This window comes from Anarhichas minor, unplaced genomic scaffold, assembly GCF_050575085.1.
Source record: "Anarhichas minor isolate MPS153535 unplaced genomic scaffold, ASM5057508v1 ptg000055l, whole genome shotgun sequence".
Classification (NCBI taxonomy): Eukaryota; Metazoa; Chordata; class Actinopteri; order Perciformes; family Anarhichadidae; genus Anarhichas; species Anarhichas minor.
In genome coordinates, this window is record NW_027466501.1 from 5,688,518 (window position 1) to 5,709,648 (window position 21,131).

General features: G+C 43.5%; 1 protein-coding gene across 5 annotated transcripts in view; it reads right to left on the reverse strand.

Annotated features, from left to right (window-relative positions):
* The window catches only part of plekha5 (pleckstrin homology domain containing, family A member 5), a 196,646-nt gene that overhangs the window by 147,430 nt on the left and 28,085 nt on the right, over positions 1–21,131 (reverse strand). Inside the window, exon 4 of one of the 5 annotated variants that reach the window (XM_076076092.1) lies at positions 16,894–17,018. The exons of the other annotated variants lie outside the window; for them this stretch is intronic. Within the exon in view, the coding sequence (XP_075932207.1) occupies positions 16,913–17,018 (106 nt within the window). The 3' untranslated portion in view covers positions 16,894–16,912. Of the gene's footprint in view, positions 1–16,893; positions 17,019–21,131 lie in introns of those variants that run through there. 5 annotated transcript variants of the gene reach the window in all.

Sequence of the window (21,131 nt, forward strand, 5' to 3'; positions counted from 1 at the left end):
AAGAGTCACCTGACAACCAATATTTTAACCGGTGAAAGCATCCGTCAGTGCCGGCTAAAAACATTCAAATCCATGTATTTTCTCACCGGTGCAACGACTGGATCTCGAAGTGAGATTGTTTGTTTAATATCCTTATCATAGAGACCACGAGCTTCAAACACACAGCGTCATTAGGAGAAGCCCCAGCACACTGCTTCACACTCTGACATGAATGTGACTTGACTTTAAAACACAAAATCCAAACAGCAGCTCTGCAGCAAACAAAGCCACTATTTCTCCCCCAGCATGCACCAGGTCTGAGTATATCATAGTCCAACAACACAAGACAACCAGCTCCTGCTAGAAAACACAGCAGGAAACAGGCAGATACATGGAAAGTGAATGTCTTACCTGGTGAGGAGGTGAGATGCAGTCGTACAGCAGATGGACATGGAGAGAAAAGACAGGAAGACAATCTGTTAGCTGCTACGTTTAGCATGCTGAACAGAGAGAACAGTGTGAAACATGGAGCAGGTCAGACTCATACTTGACAATATGGATATTATTTCTGTCTTCATCAAAAATCCTCAAATTGACATAGTTGGATAAAAGTATTATTTTCATAGTGTTGGTTAAAACTCTTCCACATTGCTGGACAGCATGTGCTTCAAACTGAATGACAATCACTGCGTCCACAATGATCTGCTGCTCCTATCGGTCCGGCCTCGTTTAACACCCGTCTGACACATGCAACTCTTCTTACAGGCTGCAGCATTCCCAAGAGGGTCTCTCATTTTACATTTACAAGGTCAGCACTGTCAAGACAGTTTTGTTATTGATCCACTGCACAAATCCACATGTTCAGCAAAACTGGTTGTTCCTTAGCTGAGGTACTGATCACAGTAATGCTATTGAAATGAAGTGATTTCGCTGAAATATGTCGCCCTGTAAATGCTGTGGAGATCATATCAGTTCACTCCAATGATGAACAGGTTGATGGAATTTGCTGTTTGGTATCGTATGTGACTCACTTAATGAAGGCATGAGACTACAATGACGTTAGCAGAGCTCCATGGAAACCTGGCCCAAATCATCCTGCATGGAGACTGACTGTGCCAAGACTGCCCACTGAGAAAGACCAGTGTGGGTAATGATGGCTTTTGCACTTCTGTAATTTACCTTTTCTACTATTCATTACACTTCAGAGCAGATGAAGCACTTTGTCCTCACTTCTTTTTGTAATGCAATACTTTAAAAGCATGACGATAGCTGCAGGCTGTCAGACTCAGATATCCATCTTCTTTTAGCGATGAGGCCTTGCATTGTATGACATGGTGATTTAGATTATGTTCTCACTCTTTAGCCACACCGTAACAAGTCCCTCTCAGACTGGTGCATCTGCTGCCGGAAGGCCGAAACAGAGAGGACGACGAGACGTTTCTTCCCTCCAGACCTTCAGGTCCCGAACCAGTGATTGTTCACATCTTTATTAATTAATCTACCCGACATGCCTTCCTGTTATACTGATGACATCATCACCCCCAAGGTTGCATATATTATTATGTACTGCTTAAATTGTTTCACTTCTCTGAAACATTGAAAAAACGATTATACTGCCTCATTATTGACTCACTGTTTCAGCAAAAGCTTTGATAACGAGGCAGCACAGTGCATGAGGGATCAGACTTGAAATTGGTTAACCAGTGACTGTTAACCAGTGACTGTTGGCCAGTCACTGTAGACCAGTGACTGTTGACCAGTGACTGTTAACCAGTGACTCTTGACCAGTGACTGTAGACCAGTGACTGTTAACCAGTGACTGTTGACCAGTGACTGTAGACCAGTGACTGTAGACCAGTGACTGTTAACCAGTGACTGTAGACCAGTGACTGTTAACCAGTGACTGTTGACCAGTGACTGTTGACCAGTGACTGTAGACCAGTGACTGTAGACCAGTGACTGTTGACCAGTGACTGTAGACCAGTGACTGTAGACCAGTGACTGTAGACCAGTGACTGTTAACCAGTGACTGTAGACCAGTGACTGTTAACCAGTGACTGTTAACCAGTGACTGTTGACCAGTGACTGTTGACCAGTGACTGTTAACCAGTGACTCTTGACCAGTGACTGTAGACCAGTGACTGTTAACCAGTGACTGTTGACCAGTGACTGTAGACCAGTGACTGTAGACCAGTGACTGTTAACCAGTGACTGTAGACCAGTGACTGTTAACCAGTGACTGTTGACCAGTGACTGTTGACCAGTGACTGTAGACCAGTGACTGTAGACCAGTGACTGTAGACCAGTGACTGTAGACCAGTGACTGTTAACCAGTGACTGTAGACCAGTGACTGTTAACCAGTGACTGTTAACCAGTGACTGTTGACCAGTGACTGTTGACCAGTGACTGTTAACCAGTGACTCTTGACCAGTGACTGTAGACCAGTGACTGTTAACCAGTGACTGTTGACCAGTGACTGTAGACCAGTGACTGTAGACCAGTGACTGTTAACCAGTGACTGTAGACCAGTGACTGTTAACCAGTGACTGTTGACCAGTGACTGTTGACCAGTGACTGTAGACCAGTGACTGTAGACCAGTGACTGTAGACCAGTGACTGTAGACCAGTGACTGTTAACCAGTGACTGTTAACCAGTGACTGTTGACCAGTGACTGTTGACCAGTGGCTGTAGACCAGTGACTCATCAACAGTCACTGAGAACAAAAGCAAACCTTACATTGGATCATTGCCACAATAACTCAACTAGTTGTCTTATTGTGTAGTTGTACAGAGAACAACATCCTGATGCTATAGAAGACTGACAGCTGCACAGCTTCAAATGATGTTATTACCTCAGAATATCATGAGCTTTTTAACGGCCTTTAGTGAGAGTACCATGCTGCAGCTTGTGTAGTGAGACATCCTGAAATGTTGGAGGATCTGTAATTTAGTGTGAGTGCCAGCCTCAATAAGTTTACTCAGTTTTATCTTCAACACTCACTCTGACACCCCTTCCTCCCACATTTCCATGGCAACACATGCGCACATGCACGCAAGCACACACGCACACACACACACACACACACACAGACACACGCACACACACACACACACACACACACACACACACACACACACACACTAGGCTCTCTTGACTTCCAGTAGAGGAAGAGGCAGTGCAATCAAATTGCATTCAGAGCCAAAAAGCTCTTTCCTGTAATTATCCCCTTGAATTTAAGCCAGAGGTCTGACACATCTACTGTATGTGTGTGTGTGTGTGTGTGTGTGTGTCTGTGTGTCCGTGTGTGTTTGAGGAAATGGGTGGGTACGAGCAGAGAGCGTGACTTATTTTCCAAACACAGAACCACAACAGAAGAAAATTCAGGTATACACAGATAATTTGCCTGCACACACACACACACACACACACACACACGCACACACACAAACATAAGATGACACTTTCTAGGAGAGATCATCCAGAAACCGATTCTTTCTCATTCTCCTGTGTGTGTGTGTCTCTCTCTCTCTCCAGGGATGGTGATGAGATGTGAGAGCAGATGAGTGATGGGAGCTGCTGCTGTGTTTGTCTCAGTTAGTGTGGACACACACACACACACACACACACACACACACACACACACACACACAGTATACCACGAAGCTACTTTGTAACAGGGATTCATGAGTCCAGGTTTTGGAACATTTATATCTGAGATTCTTGCCTCCACCCAATAGAGTGGAGGTGGGTACAACTGAGTTTGTGCTGCTCACAGCATCAGAAATATGACTAAAAGTAAACTGATCTTATGATCTCCAAAGATGCAGCTCTACTTCGGTATACACATCCCCCAAATCTCTAAAACACCTCATGTGGACCTGAACATATGAATCTGATTGGTTGATCGAAAACGTAAATGCTGCATTGTCACTCACTGTCAAAACTAAGTAAGAACTTTGTGATTTCATAGTAATTCAAATAAAACTGGAGAAACATTTCACATTTCTGCATGTTCAGTTGACCTACTCTGGTGTCATGCCAGCATAACAAATGCACCTGTAAAATAAAGTGTTATTAAAAATTGTATCAGTTTATGAGTGCACTTGCTCAGATGGAGATACATTCACAAAACTTGTATTTGCTTTAAACAAACCGAAAAACAAATGCAATGAGTGTTGTTTTCTTTTTTTATTTCAGAGAACACGCACATACACACACACACACACACACTGAGTGTGAACTGTACGACTTGTGGCCAAAACTTCACATCTGTTACCGTCTGTTGGTTACTGCCAACATCATGAATTCACACGCACGTACATGCATAAATAATAGCCATAAATATCTGCATAGTCTGTTGGAAATTAATGCATTCCCTTTAGAAAGCCATCCAACAGGAACACACACTCTGAAACCCGTCCAGGCTCAGATCAATAGAAGTGCTTCTGTCAGACACACTCCAGGCTCCAGGCCTGTGTAGCTGCTCTGCTCTGTAATCATCACTAATTAGTAAAACATCAGTTGACAGCCAGAAAAGGCCGATGGGTCAAATCCTGCAGGCACTGGGACCAGAGTGGCTCTTACAAGCTTTAAAGCTTTCTTTCTAAAACAGAGCAGGAACAAAGCTCAGTTATTCTTAGAGCTGCTATTTTCTACACACAGTGAGAACTAAAGAAAGACCAGCGCCCTGTTTCAGAAAGCAGCTTTAACAAACTCTGAGCCCAACTCCAACTCTGAGTAAACCAACCCCGAGATGGAAAAACTCAGTTTTCAGTTCCAGAGCAGCAGTTTCCCTCATCTCAGGGTAACTAACTCAGATTGAAGTTTATCTCATCTCAGGGTAACTAACTCAAACTGAAGTTTCCCTCATATCAGGGTAACTAACTCAAACTGAAGTTTCCCTCATATCAGGTTAACTAACTCAAACTGAAGTTTCCCTCATATCAGGTTAACTAACTCAAACTGAAGTTTATCTCATCTCAGGTTAACTAACTCAAACTGAAGTTTCCCTCATATCAGGGTAACTAACTCAAACTGAAGTTTCCCTCATATCAGGTTAATGAACTCAAACTGAAGTTTATCTCATCTCAGGGTAACTAACTCAAACTGAAGTTTCCCTCATCTCAGGTTAACTAACTCAAACTGAAGTTTATCTCATCTCAGGTTAACTAACTCAAACTGAAGTTTCCCTCATCTCAGGGTAACTAACTCAAACTGAAGTTTCCCTCATATCAGGTTAACTAACTCAAACTGAAGTTTATCTCATCTCAGGTTAACTAACTCAAACTGAAGTTTATCTCATCTCAGGTTAACTAACTCAAACTGAAGTTTATCTCATCTCAGGTTAACTAACTCAAACTGAAGTTTATCTCATCTCAGGGTAACTAACTCAAACTGAAGTTTCCCTCATATCAGGGTAACTAACTCAAACTGAAGTTTCCCTCATCTCAGGTTAACTAACTCAAACTGAAGTTTATCTCATCTCAGGTTAACTAACTCAAACTGAAGTTTATCTCATCTCAGGTTAACTAACTCAAACTGAAGTTTATCTCATCTCAGGGTAACTAACTCAAACTGAAGTTTCCCTCATCTCAGGTTAACTAACTCAAACTGAAGTTTATCTCATCTCAGGGTAACTAACTCAAACTGAAGTTTATCTCATCTCAGGGTAACTAACTCAAACTGAAGTTTATCTCATCTCAGGGTAACTAACTCAGACTGAAGTTTATCTCATCTCAGGGTAACTAACTCAAACTGAAGTTTCCCTCATCTCAGGTTAACTAACTCAAACTGAAGTTTCCCTCATTACAGGTTAACTAACTCAAACTGAAGTTTCCCTCATATCAGGTTAACTAACTCAAACTGAAGTTTCCCTCATATCAGGGTAACTAACTCAAACTGAAGTTTCCCTCATATCAGGGTAACTAACTCAAACTGAAGTTTATCTCATCTCAGGGTAACTAACTCAAACTGAAGTTTATCTCATCTCAGGTTAACTAACTCAGACTGAAGTTTCCCTCATCTCAGGTTAACTAACTCAAACTGAAGTTTCCCTCATCTCAGGGTAACTAACTCAAACTGAAGTTTATCTCATCTCAGGTTAACTAACTCAAACTGAAGTTTCCCTCATCTCAGGTTAACTAACTCAAACTGAAGTTTCCCTCATATCAGGGTAACTAACTCAAACTGAAGTTTCCCTCATATCAGGGTAACTAACTCAAACTGAAGTTTATCTCATCTCAGGTTAACTAACTCAAACTGAAGTTTCCCTCATCTCAGGTTAACTAACTCAAACTGAAGTTTCCCTCATATCAGGGTAACTAACTCAAACTGAAGTTTCCCTCATATCAGGTTAACTAACTCAAACTGAAGTTTATCTCATCTCAGGTTAACTAACTCAAACTGAAGTTTCCCTCATCTCAGGTTAACTAACTCAAACTGAAGTTTCCCTCATATCAGGGTAACTAACTCAAACTGAAGTTTATCTCATCTCAGGTTAACTAACTCAAACTGAAGTTTCCCTCATCTCAGGTTAACTAACTCAAACTGAAGTTTCCCTCATATCAGGGTAACTAACTCAAACTGAAGTTTAGCTCATCTCAGGTTAACTAACTCAGACTGAAGTTTAGCTCATCTCAGGTTAACTAACTCAGACTGAAGTTTAGCTCATCTCAGGTTAACTAACTCAAACTGAAGTTTAGCTCATCTCAGGTTAACTAACTCAGACTGAAGTTTATCTCATCTCAGGTTAACTAACTCAAACTGAAGTTTCCCTCATATCAGGGTAACTAACTCAAACTGAAGTTTAGCTCATCTCAGGTTAACTAACTCAGACTGAAGTTTAGCTCATCTCAGGGTAACTAACTCAGAGTTTTCACTACACCTGCTTTCTGAAACAAGGCCCTGGACTTAACATGAGGAAGACATTTTTATTTGCATGTCAGGTATCAGGCATCATACTGAATGTACATTCATGGTATGTTTTCATTCTACTGTTTATTACCTGTTTTTCTTCTATTTGTTTTATCCTCAATGATTAATGTCTTTATTGACAGATCAGGGTTTTTTCTCACTTAATCATTTGGTCTGTAAAAAATACTTGCTCATTATTCTTCTTTTGATCGACAAATTCTTTCATATGTAATTACACAGCAATGGTTTGGGTGACATTACAGCCGCAATGTGTGTTTAGAATGAGCACAAAGACAAACTGTGTTTGACGCGATTACATATGAAGTCAGAATAGAGACAAGACTGTCACATGAACACAGACGCACTTCACCATACACACGGTCAGAGTGTTTGTTGCTAGCAAGCTTACGTCTGCACAGCTAATACATAAGGCAAATAAATACAGACAACAAAACAATCAATCAACAAACTTATCACTGCCAAAAAACTCCTTATTCATTTCAAAGCAAATGAAAATGTGAAAGGCCGATGGAGTCGCATTGGTTGGAGCAGGTCCATTACAGTATTTTGTTAGTCTGAATGCCTTAGCAGTGGTGCCTAAAATGTTTAATTTATTATGACTATACACTATACACTACACTATAGGGATACTTGTGGAGTGACCATAATGAAAAGGGTTCTTCCTCTGTGGAGCATGAATGTAGTCAGTACATTTCGTGTTGATGTGGTCATTAGAAATGTTACACATTAGAACTTAAAATATTGGCCTGATGCTGGCTCCGAAGAGGCTCTGGGGTCACATGTTTCATCCTCGGGGGAGCATGAATTCCCACAGGAAATTCTCTGGTTGGAACAATATCTCGCTCGACAAGAAAGTGTTCTTCTGAAAAGCAGTCCAACTGAATGAATGACATCACTATCATTAGGGATTGCTAAAATTTGGGGCAAATAAACTTTTCTTGTCTGCCAGGGACAGAAAAACACATCACTTCCTGTGCAGCAGAGGGTTTTCCCACCAAACATCTTCCAGCCAATGTTGAAGGTTTATTGGTTGATTCAGACTTTGATAAGGAAGTGCTTTGGCAGCAGCGCTCCGTATTTACATGCTAACAGCATCGTTAAGAACTCTAAGTGGTTTTAGTTTTGATCTTTATTAATCCAGGGATGGCTGGCTAAGAATTGATCCTTTCTTTCTTGCAGTTCACACATTTAAGACCTTTTGGGAGCTGCATGCTACAACAGCAACCTGCTGCAGCTGCCAGAGGTCAAGTGTGTTGCTGCTCTCTACCTGTCTGCCTGGCTCTCGTAGCTCTCTCTCTCTCTCCATGTAAGGCTGGGAATCTGTGGAGACACGTCAGCTTTAATGGACTGCATATACACACAGGGAGCAGTGAGGCGAGTGAAAGAGACTACAGGCAGGGAAAACCAGGCACAGACACAAGGGGAGGTTTGACAGCAATGGAAGAACTGGAAAGCCTGTTAATCAATTACAACTCCAAATTCCACTCCATCCAGTCAGTCAGTGAAATGCAGGTGTCAACATCCAGCAAACACTCAGCTGTCAGTCCAACAGCCTTGTTCTTGAGGCCTTTTCCCACTGTTTGTAAGTGAGGCTGTTTGAGCCAAACAGGCTTCTAAAGGAGTCTTTACAGAGTGCAGTTTGATCTGGTGTCTCCACTGAAGTTTGTGTCTTCAAAGGAACGAAGCAGCAACTACATTTCAGTGTTGCACAAATCAAAGGTTACACAGGCTGACACCATAAAGAGTCCAGGAGAGAAGGGCTTTAACTGTGAAGCAAGTGAATCATCACTGCAAACTAAACAAAGTGCTCTAACTGCACGACAGGACTGTGGAGCAGGATCAGGAATGATGGCATCACATGTTTAGTTAATCTCAGATTAAATATAATCAGATCTGATTTAGGCAGCTTTACACTAAATAACTATTTGGCAAAGTATTTAACAATAGCTCATTTAGCAGTTTGTTCTGACAGACTGGGTTAAATGTGTCTGAGTCACTAACTGACATGTTGTATATAACGCCGTTAACTCTGTAATCCTGCTTTCATGATGTGGACGTACTCACTGCTCTCTCCTCACGGAGACTCCAGCTGATAACTACGATAAGCTAAGTTGGCTTTTTTCTGTATTTTTCAGTATATTATACATTCTATTTCATTTGTATTATACAGTAGTTGTTTGTATTTTGTAAATGGAAATATTGAGGTTGAGGTTGAATTATAAATACATTTCTAGAGTGTATTGTGGTGTTTATGGTCACCAGTAGAACAATCCCTGGTTGAATGATGCGGTTCATTTCTCCATCACACTTAGCACAGCTGTCATCCTGTTTGTAATTGTTCACCACCATAATAACCTTACATGACTTGCATGCATGAATGCAACATCTTTGTGTGTTTAAGTGCAGTGGCCAACAGAAGCGTGTGTGACAGCCAAACACAGGAAGAAACGCTAGAAGAGGAACTGGTCGGCCTGTCTGCTTGGTTTACACACTGTTTACATTATGCAGTGCACAGGAGCTGTGAGGACTCCTCTGCAAAGGATGAGAGACACACTCAGGCTTAAACTGAAAGTCTCTGCAACTAACCCCTCACCAAACCAGATTCAAGATGTAAGCTGTGCAGAAGTGCCCATCCACCCACACAGCTCCCCACAAACTATCAGGCAGACTAATATCACAACATTTTATATACAGAGCGTAAAAGAAACTGTGGATTGCATCACACACGTCTCTCAGACTGGGAGTAAACTCATCACTACCAGAGAGTAGCTAAGCTGCAGTACTAGTTCATACATTTCCCAGCAGCCTTCGAGAGGCGGAGCAAAGATGAAGAACATGTAAAGTTTTTTGACGACATAACTACTGGTAACATGAACAAACACTGATCCTATTCAGGGTCACAGGTGTGTGTGTGTGTGTGGGGGGGGGGGCATTAGATTGAAATGTATTGGGCGCATGAAGATATTTTGGCCCCATGGTGGCCCTACATTAAAGGTCAGGGGTCACCAACAGCATCAGAATTCATCCTCTGGGGACCAAGACAATCTATTGCCAATTTGTTGGCAATATGGCCGTAATAATTGAGATGTGTTGACCTTCATCCTGCTGCAAAAGCCACATAAATCATTTCAGTATGAATGTTATTGATGTCACCCGAGGACTGGTGCTTCTTATAACGGACAGTTGTCTCTTTTGTGTCACCACAATCAGTTCATAAGAGTGTGTGTTGCCTCTTCTCCAGATGCTCAATATGTCTTTTGGAGAGTAAAACTCTTCATCTGCACCACATGTGTTCGTTTAGAACTGGTGAGCAAACACTGATTCAAGCTTCAGTCAGCAGACATTAGGAAGGCTTAGAATACACAACTGTGCTATGACTCACCAAATACATTCACTTATTGTAGGATCGTTTAGCTGCATAATAATCACATTTCATTCCTCAGGTGAGTGTACTTTGTTACACATTGGTACAGTTTACAACATAACAGGCCAGAGAGGAGATGAGAGGCAATAACTCCGCATCATTTATCACTGAATAATTACACTAATTAATTGATCAGGCCAGATGTCTCTCCACTCCCACTGCAGTCTATTCCAGAGTTCATTCATTTTGTGAGGCGGGTGTGTGTGCATGCTAAACAGTTCCCTGCGGCTAGCCTCCGTCAGGCCACTCCTCTCGTCTTAAACATAAATATAGTTATGCTCCACTTCTCCCTCTGGGAGGCAGAGTGAGAGTGAAACCAAAAGAGATGAGCTAATTAGCAGCTACATCACCTCTGCTGTTGACTCTTTCTCTCTGAATGACGGAGCTACAGAGACACAACTACGTCATTTATGAGAAGCATGTTAACATTCAAACATGCTCACATCTGCTCTGTACCAGCTGGACATGGATGCTGCCCGTCATCATTTCATATTCCAGTGTAAACAAAGCTGTCAGAGTTAGCCTGACGTCATGCTCGTGTTTTCTGTAGTGAGTGATGTGTTTTCCACTTACATCACCTTCAGTCAACACTAGGAGCAATCAGATGAATCATTTAAATCAATTCAGAACTAGTTGTGCAACAACAACAACATGTTTGTTTCCCCTCTGACTGCTGTGTTCAGCTGCCACCTCAGTGAGCACAACGTTATCATAACCAACGTTATCATAACCAACCCGGGACAACTGAACCCCATTTGTGATATGGTAGTATTTGAGATTAATGGATTCATTTATAATAACTTGAAAGTGTTTATGTTGAATGTATTCATACCAGGTCATTATAAATGAAGAGCCGTGTAGTCATTGGTTCTTCCTTTTACTGTCCAGAAAAGCCACAGCAATTAAAAGATACATGTTTTAATCATGAATAGAATACTAGCAAAACCTTTTAGTTATGCAATCATCACATGTTGAATTATTTTGACGATGCTGCGTTAGAGGGAATTCCATATTCCAAAAAACTCTTTTTTTAATGAGTTGACATTCTTTGCTCTGCTTTGAGGGTTATCCAGAGGAATTCTGGGAAATGACCACCGGAGGTGGAAGAACATTAGATAGATGAGATATAGCAGCATTATGTAGAGAGCCAGAGGCAATGTGGAGAAAATGATACAAATGGGTCAAAATGTGAAGGTTTTGTGGTCTGTCACACAAATGTATCAATCTGCCACAAAATGAAAATAAAATATTCTTCATGACCTATAGTCCTGGATGAAAGTATTGGACCAACTGTCCGGCTCATCTCTGAACACAAAGCAGGAAGCTTCACAGCATACTGCTACAGACTGTTAACTACCAAAATAAAAGCAGCAGCACGACCACAAACAAACCCGCAATTTCCTTCCCAGCATGCTGAACCAAAACTGTTCAGTATATTGTTTATTAGTGAGTTGTGCTTTTAACGTTCATACATTGCTATGAATGAGCAATACAGTAGAATGGTGAGTTTGCAGGAGAATGTGAAAGGTGGCACAGAAAGATGTCAAGTCAAGGGGACAAAGATAATACTACACCCTCAAGGCTAATAGAACGTATCTTATCATTTATAAGTGTGTTATAAGCGCTATGACACGCTGTGTGACTTCATGTCCCTTCCAGGGCTCCATGGTGTTAAAAGGGTTCAGGCATTGATTGCTCTTTTAAGGAACAATGTGTAGCATGGAGATATAATATTAATATCTATGTCTTCATTAGTGTATAATGACCTGAAACTAAGAATCCTTTTGCTTTCGTTAGCTTAGAATGAGCCGGTCATATCCACGTAGGGATCAGGGTCACCTGGAAGAGGCGTACGACACGCAAACCTTGTGATCTATAAAAACTAACTTGACGTGAGAATGTGCGCACCTCTGCGGAAACTCTGACCCACGTGTACGAACAGTTTGGAGACACTCGTGGTCAGCTGATGAAACTATCATCATTCGTTAGATTACGTCAACTAGCGCTAAAGAACTGCAGAACAGAGCGTCATTAGTTTCAACAGTCTTCTAATACTGTGCAGCTATCACCAAGTACGACGTTCGATAGTTAGTGAATGAGTCACTGCAGTGAACACGACTGTATTTATTCATGGTTGATTGCATAGTGACAGATACAACATACTGTACACAGACAACCTGTAAACAGCTCTCTGATCAGTATCAGAGCTCACTGCAGCAGAGCAGTCACCAGGGTGATGTCCCTCACCTTCTGCAGTCACCTCACCTTCACCTTCATCACCTGCACATTACGATTGTGTAAATCAGCAAAGTGTGGAATAAAGCCAGTGACGGCGCTCGTACGATCACTCCGTCTCCTCGTTATCAGTCTGAATCATAATGCCATCAGAGAACATACGTAAATAAATACATATATTGTGTTCACCTATCAAACTTCCCTTTCTTTACGATATCCAGGCTGGTGGATACCACCGACTGTCACCATCATGTTGGAAGCGATCAGTCTGATTGAACACATAAACACTATGGTGACTGGTGATGTGTTCTATTGTACAGTAGATACTCTGATGTACAGTAAATACTCTGTTGTGCAGTAGATACTCTGTTGTACAGTAGGTACTCTGTTGTACAGTAAATATTCTGTTGTACAGTAGATACTCTGATGTACAGTAAATACTCTGTTGTGCAGTAGATACTCTGTTGTACAGTAGGTACTCTGTTGTACAGTAAATATTCTGTTGTACAGTAAATACTCTGATGTACAGTAAATACTCTGTTTTACAGTAGGTACTCTGTTGTACAGTAAATATTCTGTTGTACAGTAGATACTCTGATGTACAGTAAATATTCTGTTGTACAGTAGATACTATGATGTACAATAAATACTCTGATGTACAGTAAATACTCTGTTGTACAGTAGATACTCTGATGTACAGTAAATACTCTGTTGTACAGTAGGTACTCTAATGTACAGTAGATACTCTGATGTACAGTAGATACTCTGATGTACAGTAAATACTCTGTTGTACAGTAGATACTCTGATGTACAGTAAATACTCTGTTGTACAGTAGATACTCTGATGTACAGTAGATACTCTGATGTACAGTAAATACTCTGTTGTACAGTGGATACTCTGTTGTACAGTAGATACTCTGATGTACAGTAAATACTCTGTTGTACAGTAGGTACTCTGATGTACAGTAGATACTCTGTTGTGCAGTAGATACTCTGTTGTACAGTAGGTACTCTGTTGTACAGTAAATACTCTGTTGTACAGTAGATACTCTGATGCACAGTAAATACTCTGATGTACAGTAAATACTCTGTTGTACAGTGGATACTCTGATGTACAGTAAATACTCTGTTGTACAGTAGGTACTCTGTTGTACAGTAGATACTCTGATGTACAGTAAATACTCTGTTGTACAGTAGATATTCTGTTGTACAGTAGATACTCTGATGTACAGTAAATACTCTGATGTACAGTAAATACTCTGTTGTACAGTAGATACTCTGTAGTACAGTAGATACTCTGGCACCAGTAGGATGTGTAAATGGAAGAAGTGGGAGTGAACGAGTGTTCTTCCTCTCGGTAGTCTCCGTGATTCCCCGTAAAGAGCCGCTGATCAGCAGCTCATGTTTATGCATCAACATTCATAAGGTGCTCTGCTTTGACCATATATGGCGTGTAGAGGGCGGCATGTGAAGCTGAACCAGCTGATCACATTTATTGATTATAAAAGGAAATGTCTCACTGGCAGGAAGGTTTTATAGATCTGAATATGTTTTGCCGTTTGTGCATTTCCTGCTTTGAATGTACGCAAACATTTAGTGTGGATCCTCCACTCTGCTTTAGAGATGAGACCTCTGGTGCTCTTCACAGAGTCCACCATGTCTCTACAGCAGCCTACAACGGACAAACCAAACAGTGATTCTAGAGAGAAGCTTTCATGTTTTAACGTCACCTGAAGGCCACCCTACTTCTTCAACACACTTGTCAAACAGCAGAGTGTAAAGTCGTGGTACCTAAAGAACTGTTATTATGGTATGGATGTGCCTCTGAGCAAGGCAAATGGCTTCACCAGGGTTTTGGAGCGTGAGGAGTGAGTGGAGGAGAATTCAGTTGGTTGTTATCTGCAACTGCACTAGATGCTCCCAAATCCTACTCACTTAAAGGTGTTGATTGAAGAAATGAGAGGTATGAGCTCTGGCCCTGTGTGAACTACAGAGAGGATGCTTGGTAGACCAGAAGTCCAACGGAGACAGGATCTTTATATACTGTTAACAGTCAACTAGCACAGCTCTGGCAGTGTGTGTGCAGAGAGACGAGTGAGGCTGCTGCTGCTACGGACAACCATCCACTCTTCTCTCATCCTTCCCTTCTCCTCTCGTCTAAGCTCCTCTTCTCCTTCTCCCCTCTCTTTATTTCTCTCATGACCTCCATTCAACACTTTCTCAGACTCTTACTTCTGCTCTCTCCTCTTCTCCATGTTCTCCTCTCTTCTCCCCTCCTCTCCTGAGAGTACTCTCCTGCACATCTCCTCCTCTCTCCCCGCCTTCCGTCTATGTCCTTCATCCTCTCACTTCTGTCTCCTGTCCTCTTATGTCCTCCTCAAAAATGACAGACTCAAAAGTACTCATCGTCTTCTCCTTTACTCATCTTTCCCCATCTCTTCCCTCAGAGCTTCTTCTCTTCTCTTCTCTTGCAATTCCTAAAGAGTCTACACAGGAAAGTAAAACTCCAGAAAAGTGATGATAAAGCTCTGGAATTCTAATTCATTTGTGTTCCAGTATTTGAATGATTTGATGTGTAAAACATGGATTACACCATTCCATAAAAATGGGGGATTTGAGAGAACCTTAAAATTAAAATGATGGTTAACTTTGGTAAAACAGAGTCAAAGATGACTTTTAGTCCCTATTATGGTTCAAGATCCAATCCTACACTTCCCACAATGCAACTGGATACCATCTTTCATTAGACCCTTCCTGTCTGGTGAATAGGTCAGGTTTGCCATTCTAACTTTTAACTCCAACCCAGGACGACCCTGATGAAGGCTCCCTCTACTTCCTGTTAGCTCTCTTTATTCTGACCACTTCCTCCATCTGTACAACTCATCTGGTTTGTGCTCTGAGTGTCAATCAATGCAACACTTCCAAGTCCATCCTCCTCCAGACCAACGGTATGAAGTGAATAATATATTGCTCACCATGACCTTAATATGTGATGATAGGAACATTACAGTTACTTCTACTAGAGTAACAAGCACTAATTCTAGAGCATGAATCTGTGTGTACAAGTTAAAGAAGCGGTTTATCCTGACAGCGGTCCAGAACTTCCTAACCCTCTCCTCAGATCACCAACCCTTCACCTCTCCACATGTGAACCTCCATCAATGTTGGACTGCTCCTAACCTTCTCCTCTCCTCTGCCCTACAAGCAGCTCGTCTCCTCAGCCTCTTCTCCTCCGCATCACTATTGTGTCGCTGCCCACTCACATGTTTAGCATCTTACATAAAGTCATTAGTACAGGTGGTTCATTTTGACTCTGAACAATGTTATGATTTTCTCTTCTTTCCATTGTTCCGCTGCCTACAGATTTACTCTCTTATGTAAAGTCATCAGTAAAGGAGTCCCTTTGCACAATGTTTAGACACCCACGCAGTCCAGCCTGAGAGGAAGATGTGGAAGTAGCAATGGAACACAAAAGAGACGGGAGGAGGAGGATAGGGGACAGATTACAACACAGAGACATGTGATTGTGTGAGAGAGATGAGCAGTCGGAGATAGAGGGAGAGAGGGCGTAGACACTAAGCTGACAGAGAGGAACACCGTCACGCTGAGCTGGAGAGATCGCTCTACTGCTTTCACTCCTTTTCTTCTCTTCCTGTTCCTCATCCTCTGATTCCAGATGCTCTGCTTCCTCTTTGAACTGTTGCTATTCATTTATTGCACATACTTCTATATTCCACAAATCTCTCATCCACGTCTGGAGAAAACACACCAAGAAGAAGAAAAGAATGAATGGAACTAGCTTCCATGACACCAGCACAAACACACTTGGACCACAGATCCATTATTTCATTTATATTATTATTATGATTTACTTTGAGGATTTCACACAGTCCATTCAACACACACCTGTCCGTTCTAAAACTAGGATCACAGAGATGATGGATACAGTAGAGGAGACACATTCATCACCATGTTAACTGTGAACCTTCAGCAGCGTCATCTGTACAGCAGTGCAGAGGTCACTGCCTCAAGCTGAGCCCACATCACACTGTGAAGGAGCTGCACTAAAGTCAAGTCACAGCAGGAGTGCCACTCAGTCACAGTGATTCTTACATGTGTTGTTAAACGATTTAAAGATCTAACCCTATGTCTCATGATCGCTGCAGCACAACCAGAGATCTTTTCTATTTCACACATTCTTCTTCCTTATCAAAACCTGCCGCCTACGTTACCCACAATGCAACTCTAATCATTGATCCCTAACAGTTGTGTGTTGCTCGTAGCAGCTAATGGAGCCTTTTAAGCTATTTAACGTTCATTTGACTGTCAGAACAGACTTTCAGGACACGGTCCAGTTTAGTCTCGTTGGTGTAGACCAGGGGTCACTAATAGGCGGACCGCGGTCCGGATCCGGACCTAGACGCCGTTGTATCCGGACCCAGGACCTAAAACCGATAGATAATTGAGAATTATTACATTTTGACAGAGCGCTTCTATTTTAACTGGCACAGCTTTTCCAGCCTTTACGGTACTTGTTCAGCGGCGCAGGAAACACACCGACCAATGCGTTGTAAATCACATCACGTGACGCAGCTCAGCCAATCAAATATGAGTATTCTGACAAGTTTCCTGACTCGAGTGAGATGTAAACACACTGTGACACACGGGGGAGAGATGAGGAAAGAGAAAGAAGAGCAGGAGAATAAGTAGTGAGTCAGAGAAGTTATTTCACGTGACGTTCTCCAAAGAGAGAAAAGTGGTCAAAGAGACCAGAGAGACTAGAGAGACCAGAGAGACAAGAGACTAGAGACCAGAGAGACTAGAGAGACTAGAGAGACTAGAGACCAGAGAGACTAGAGAGACCAGAGACCAGAGACCAGAGAGACTAGAGACCAGAGAGACCACAGAGACCAGAGAGACTAGAGACCAGAGAGACTAGAGACCAGAGAGACCAGAGAGACTAGAGACCAGAGAGACTAGAGACCAGAGAGACCAGAGACCAGAGAGACTAGAGACCAGAGACTAGAGACCAGAGAGACTAGAGACCAGAGAGACTAGAGACCAGAGAGACCAGAGTCTTTAACAAGAATGAACAGACTCTTATAGGTTAATTCTTCTCACAGTTTAAAACCAGTGTGTCTCACATGTTCAGAGACCGTGATGATTAATAACAGCAGTAATGTGAAGCGTCACTACGAGACAAAGAACAACTCTTTTTAGTAAACGTACCATCTCACATCTGAAATGAAGTCACAGAAAATAAACCTGAGAGCCCAAAATGATCAGAATCCTAACTCATGAATTCATTGTTCAACAATGATGTTAACAGAGAGAATAGAGCTGAAACACAGATAAAGATCATGCTCACTGATTTATCTTGTTAGAATATGAGAATAATATATCATGTTTTTTTTTTATCACTTCACACCTGAATGAACTGAATTTAAAGCTGCAGGACAATTCAGTGAAATAGATTTTTCTAAAATGAATTACTTTATTTTAAGATGCACATTCTTCAAAATCTTTCTGTTATGTCAGTTATTCTTTAATGCAGCCATTATTGTACTTGAAATTAGAGAACATTTATTCATGTATTTCTATGTATTATTTATAATCCATCCAGTTACATTTGAAAACTGAGAATAATTGTTAAAATATAATTGATGTGTACTTTCTTTATTTGATTTGACAGTTGTTGACTACACAGAGACGTTGTTACTACTAGGCTTCTTGAATATATATATATATATATATATATATATATATATATATATATATATATATATATATATATGGCACTAAATAGCGTATTGTAATGTTCCGGACCTTTGCACGAGGAGATTTTCTCATTCTGGACCTTTTGGAGTGTTAATTGAATACCCTGGTGTAGACTGACAGGCTTCATTGCAGACTTGTCTGGTTGTGAATCTTTGGTCTGAACTGGGCTTTAGTTATTGTGATAGAAGGATCACTTCACTGCGTCATGAAATACAACGTTGACATTTTGAGTTTGTGACTGGTGAGCGAGGCGTCACAATGTGACCAAAACATATCAGAAATAAATATATCCCCTTTGGGGTCGGATTTATTCAGTTGTTCTATTACAGTTATTTATGGTGAGAAGAGTGTGATTATTTAAAACACACACTCACACAGTGATCTCACTGTATAGCTCTGTCAGATCCTGTTGACAGAGTTAATATAGACTGTGCATGGATTTGTTCCTGAACTATGGATGTGCCTGCTCATCCTCAAATGTGTGTGTGTGTGTGTGTGTGTGTGTGTGTGAGCATATTGAATACAAACAATAAGCCAGCACTGCATTCACATTTCCTGCCAAGCGTGGGCTGAACTGCAGATCTTCTTTGCAGAAATACTGACACGTTTCACGCCACTTTCATCCTTTCTCTACTAGATGTGTTACAACAGCTTTACTATGCTTATGTTCCTTCCTTACATTATTGCACATGTTGCCTGACACACTCAGATTGAAGAACAATAGCACACGGTCCTGTTGGTCCTGTTAGTGCACACACACTCACTGTGTGCAGGCTAATGCTTTAGTTTGCTTAATTGCTGGTTCTGTCCAGTGTTGCAGGAACTTACTAGGAAACCATGATATTCCCCAAAAGAATGACATCAGAGGATTCCAGCTCGGAATTTCTAATCAGTGTACACCGTATACGCTTTACATCCATGGGATAACTCAACTAGCGACGGCGCTTTGAGGCGGATCTCTCCGGCAGTGCTTACTTCAGCCACTCAGCCTTCCACTCAGTTATTTTGGTCCGAGCCCCCCGTGGTTTGCATCGGAAAGCAAAACCGATGATTTTTTGATACATGCCTATCATATTTAACGTTACTGTCACGATCAGGCTTTGCCCTGTGTGTTCTGTGTCTGTTTCTTTCTGTAGCTCCTCACTCACCTAATCAGTTCATTCAGTGCACCTGCCAGTCACACTCACCTCATCAGCTCATTACTCTCACCTGTTCACTCTGCCTAGTCACTATTTAAACCCCTGTCTTTCACTCACTCACTGCCAGATCATTGTGTTTGTTTCCTACCTACCCGCCCGTTTTGCTCATCCGGTTTCCCAGTCTGTCTGCCCTGCCTTGTCCTGCCGGATTTTCCCCCTCGTCTTTTGTCTTGTCCTTGGATTACCTGTTTTTGTTTGTGAGCTATTAAAGACCTTTTTTCCCCTACTCTGACTGTCTGCGCTTGAGTCCTCATCATGCTCCGTGACAGAATGATCTGGCCTACAATGGACTCAGCAGACCATGGGTTGGAGTGCCGTCTCCCTAAGTGGTATGAGCAGTTCATGGGAACCCGCCTGGCCTTTGGTGGGCCTCGGAGTGTCCAGAAGGCGAACCGCGACCTGATGGACTGCCAGCTCAACACTCGTAGGAGACAGAGAAAGAAGGGTCAGACTTCCATCCCCGCTGGGCCGCAGCGATCCCCCGCTCCCGCTGGGACGCAGCGATTCCCCGCTCCCGCTGGGCCGCAGCGATTCCCCGCTCCCGCTGGGCCGCAGCTAACTCCAGCTCCCCGTGTCCTGTCGGCGGTCCGACCGACTCCACCTCCCCGACTCCAGCTGTCGCCTCGGAGCAGCAGCTATCCCCAGTCCGGGCCGCCGCCGTCTTCGAACCGCAGCGACCTCCAGTCCGGGCCGCCGCCGTCTTCGAACCGCAGCGACCTCCAGTCCGGGCCGCCGCCGTCTCCGAACCGCAGCGACCTCCAGTCCGGGCCGCCGCAGTCTCCGAACCGCAGCGACCTCCAGTCCGGGCCGCCGCCGTCTCCGGACCGCAGCGACCTCCAGTCCGGGCCGCCGCTGTCTCCGAACCGCAGCGACCTCCAGTCCGGGCCGCCGCCGTCTCCGAACCGCAGCGACCTCCAGTCCGGGCCGCCGCCGTCTCCGAACCGCAGCGACCTCCAGTCCGGGCCGCCGCCGTCTCCGAACCGCAGCGACCTCCTGTCCCGGCCGCAGCCGTCCCCGAACCGCAGCGACCTCCAGTCCCGGCCGCCGCCGTCTCCGAACCGCAGCGACCTCCAGTCCCGGCCGCCGCCGAACTGCAGCGACCTCCAGTCCCGGCCGCCGCCGAACTGCAGCGACCTCCAGTCCCGGCCGCCGCCGTCTCCGAACCGCAGCGACCTCCAGTCCCGGCCGCCGCCGTCTCCGAACCGCAGCGACCTCCAGTCCCGGCCGCCGCCGAACCGCAGCGACCTCCAGTCCCGGCCTCCGCCGTCTCCGAACCGCAGCGACCTCCAGTCCCGGCCGCTGCCGCCTCCGCGCTGCAACGACCTCCAGCCCTTTACCCCGCTGGGTCATCAGTCTATCCCCTGAGCCCCAGTCTATGGACTCCGGTTGCCCGGAGCCTCATCTCCAGTCCCTGGAGACCTGTTCCCCGTCTGATCTCCAGCCCCTGGAGCCCTGTTCCCCGTCTGATCTCCAGCCCCTGGAGCCCTGTTCCCCGTCTGATCTCCAGCCCCTGGAGCCCTGTTCCCCGTCTGATCTCCAGCCCCTGGAGCCCTGTTCCCCGTCTGATCTCCAGCCCCTGGA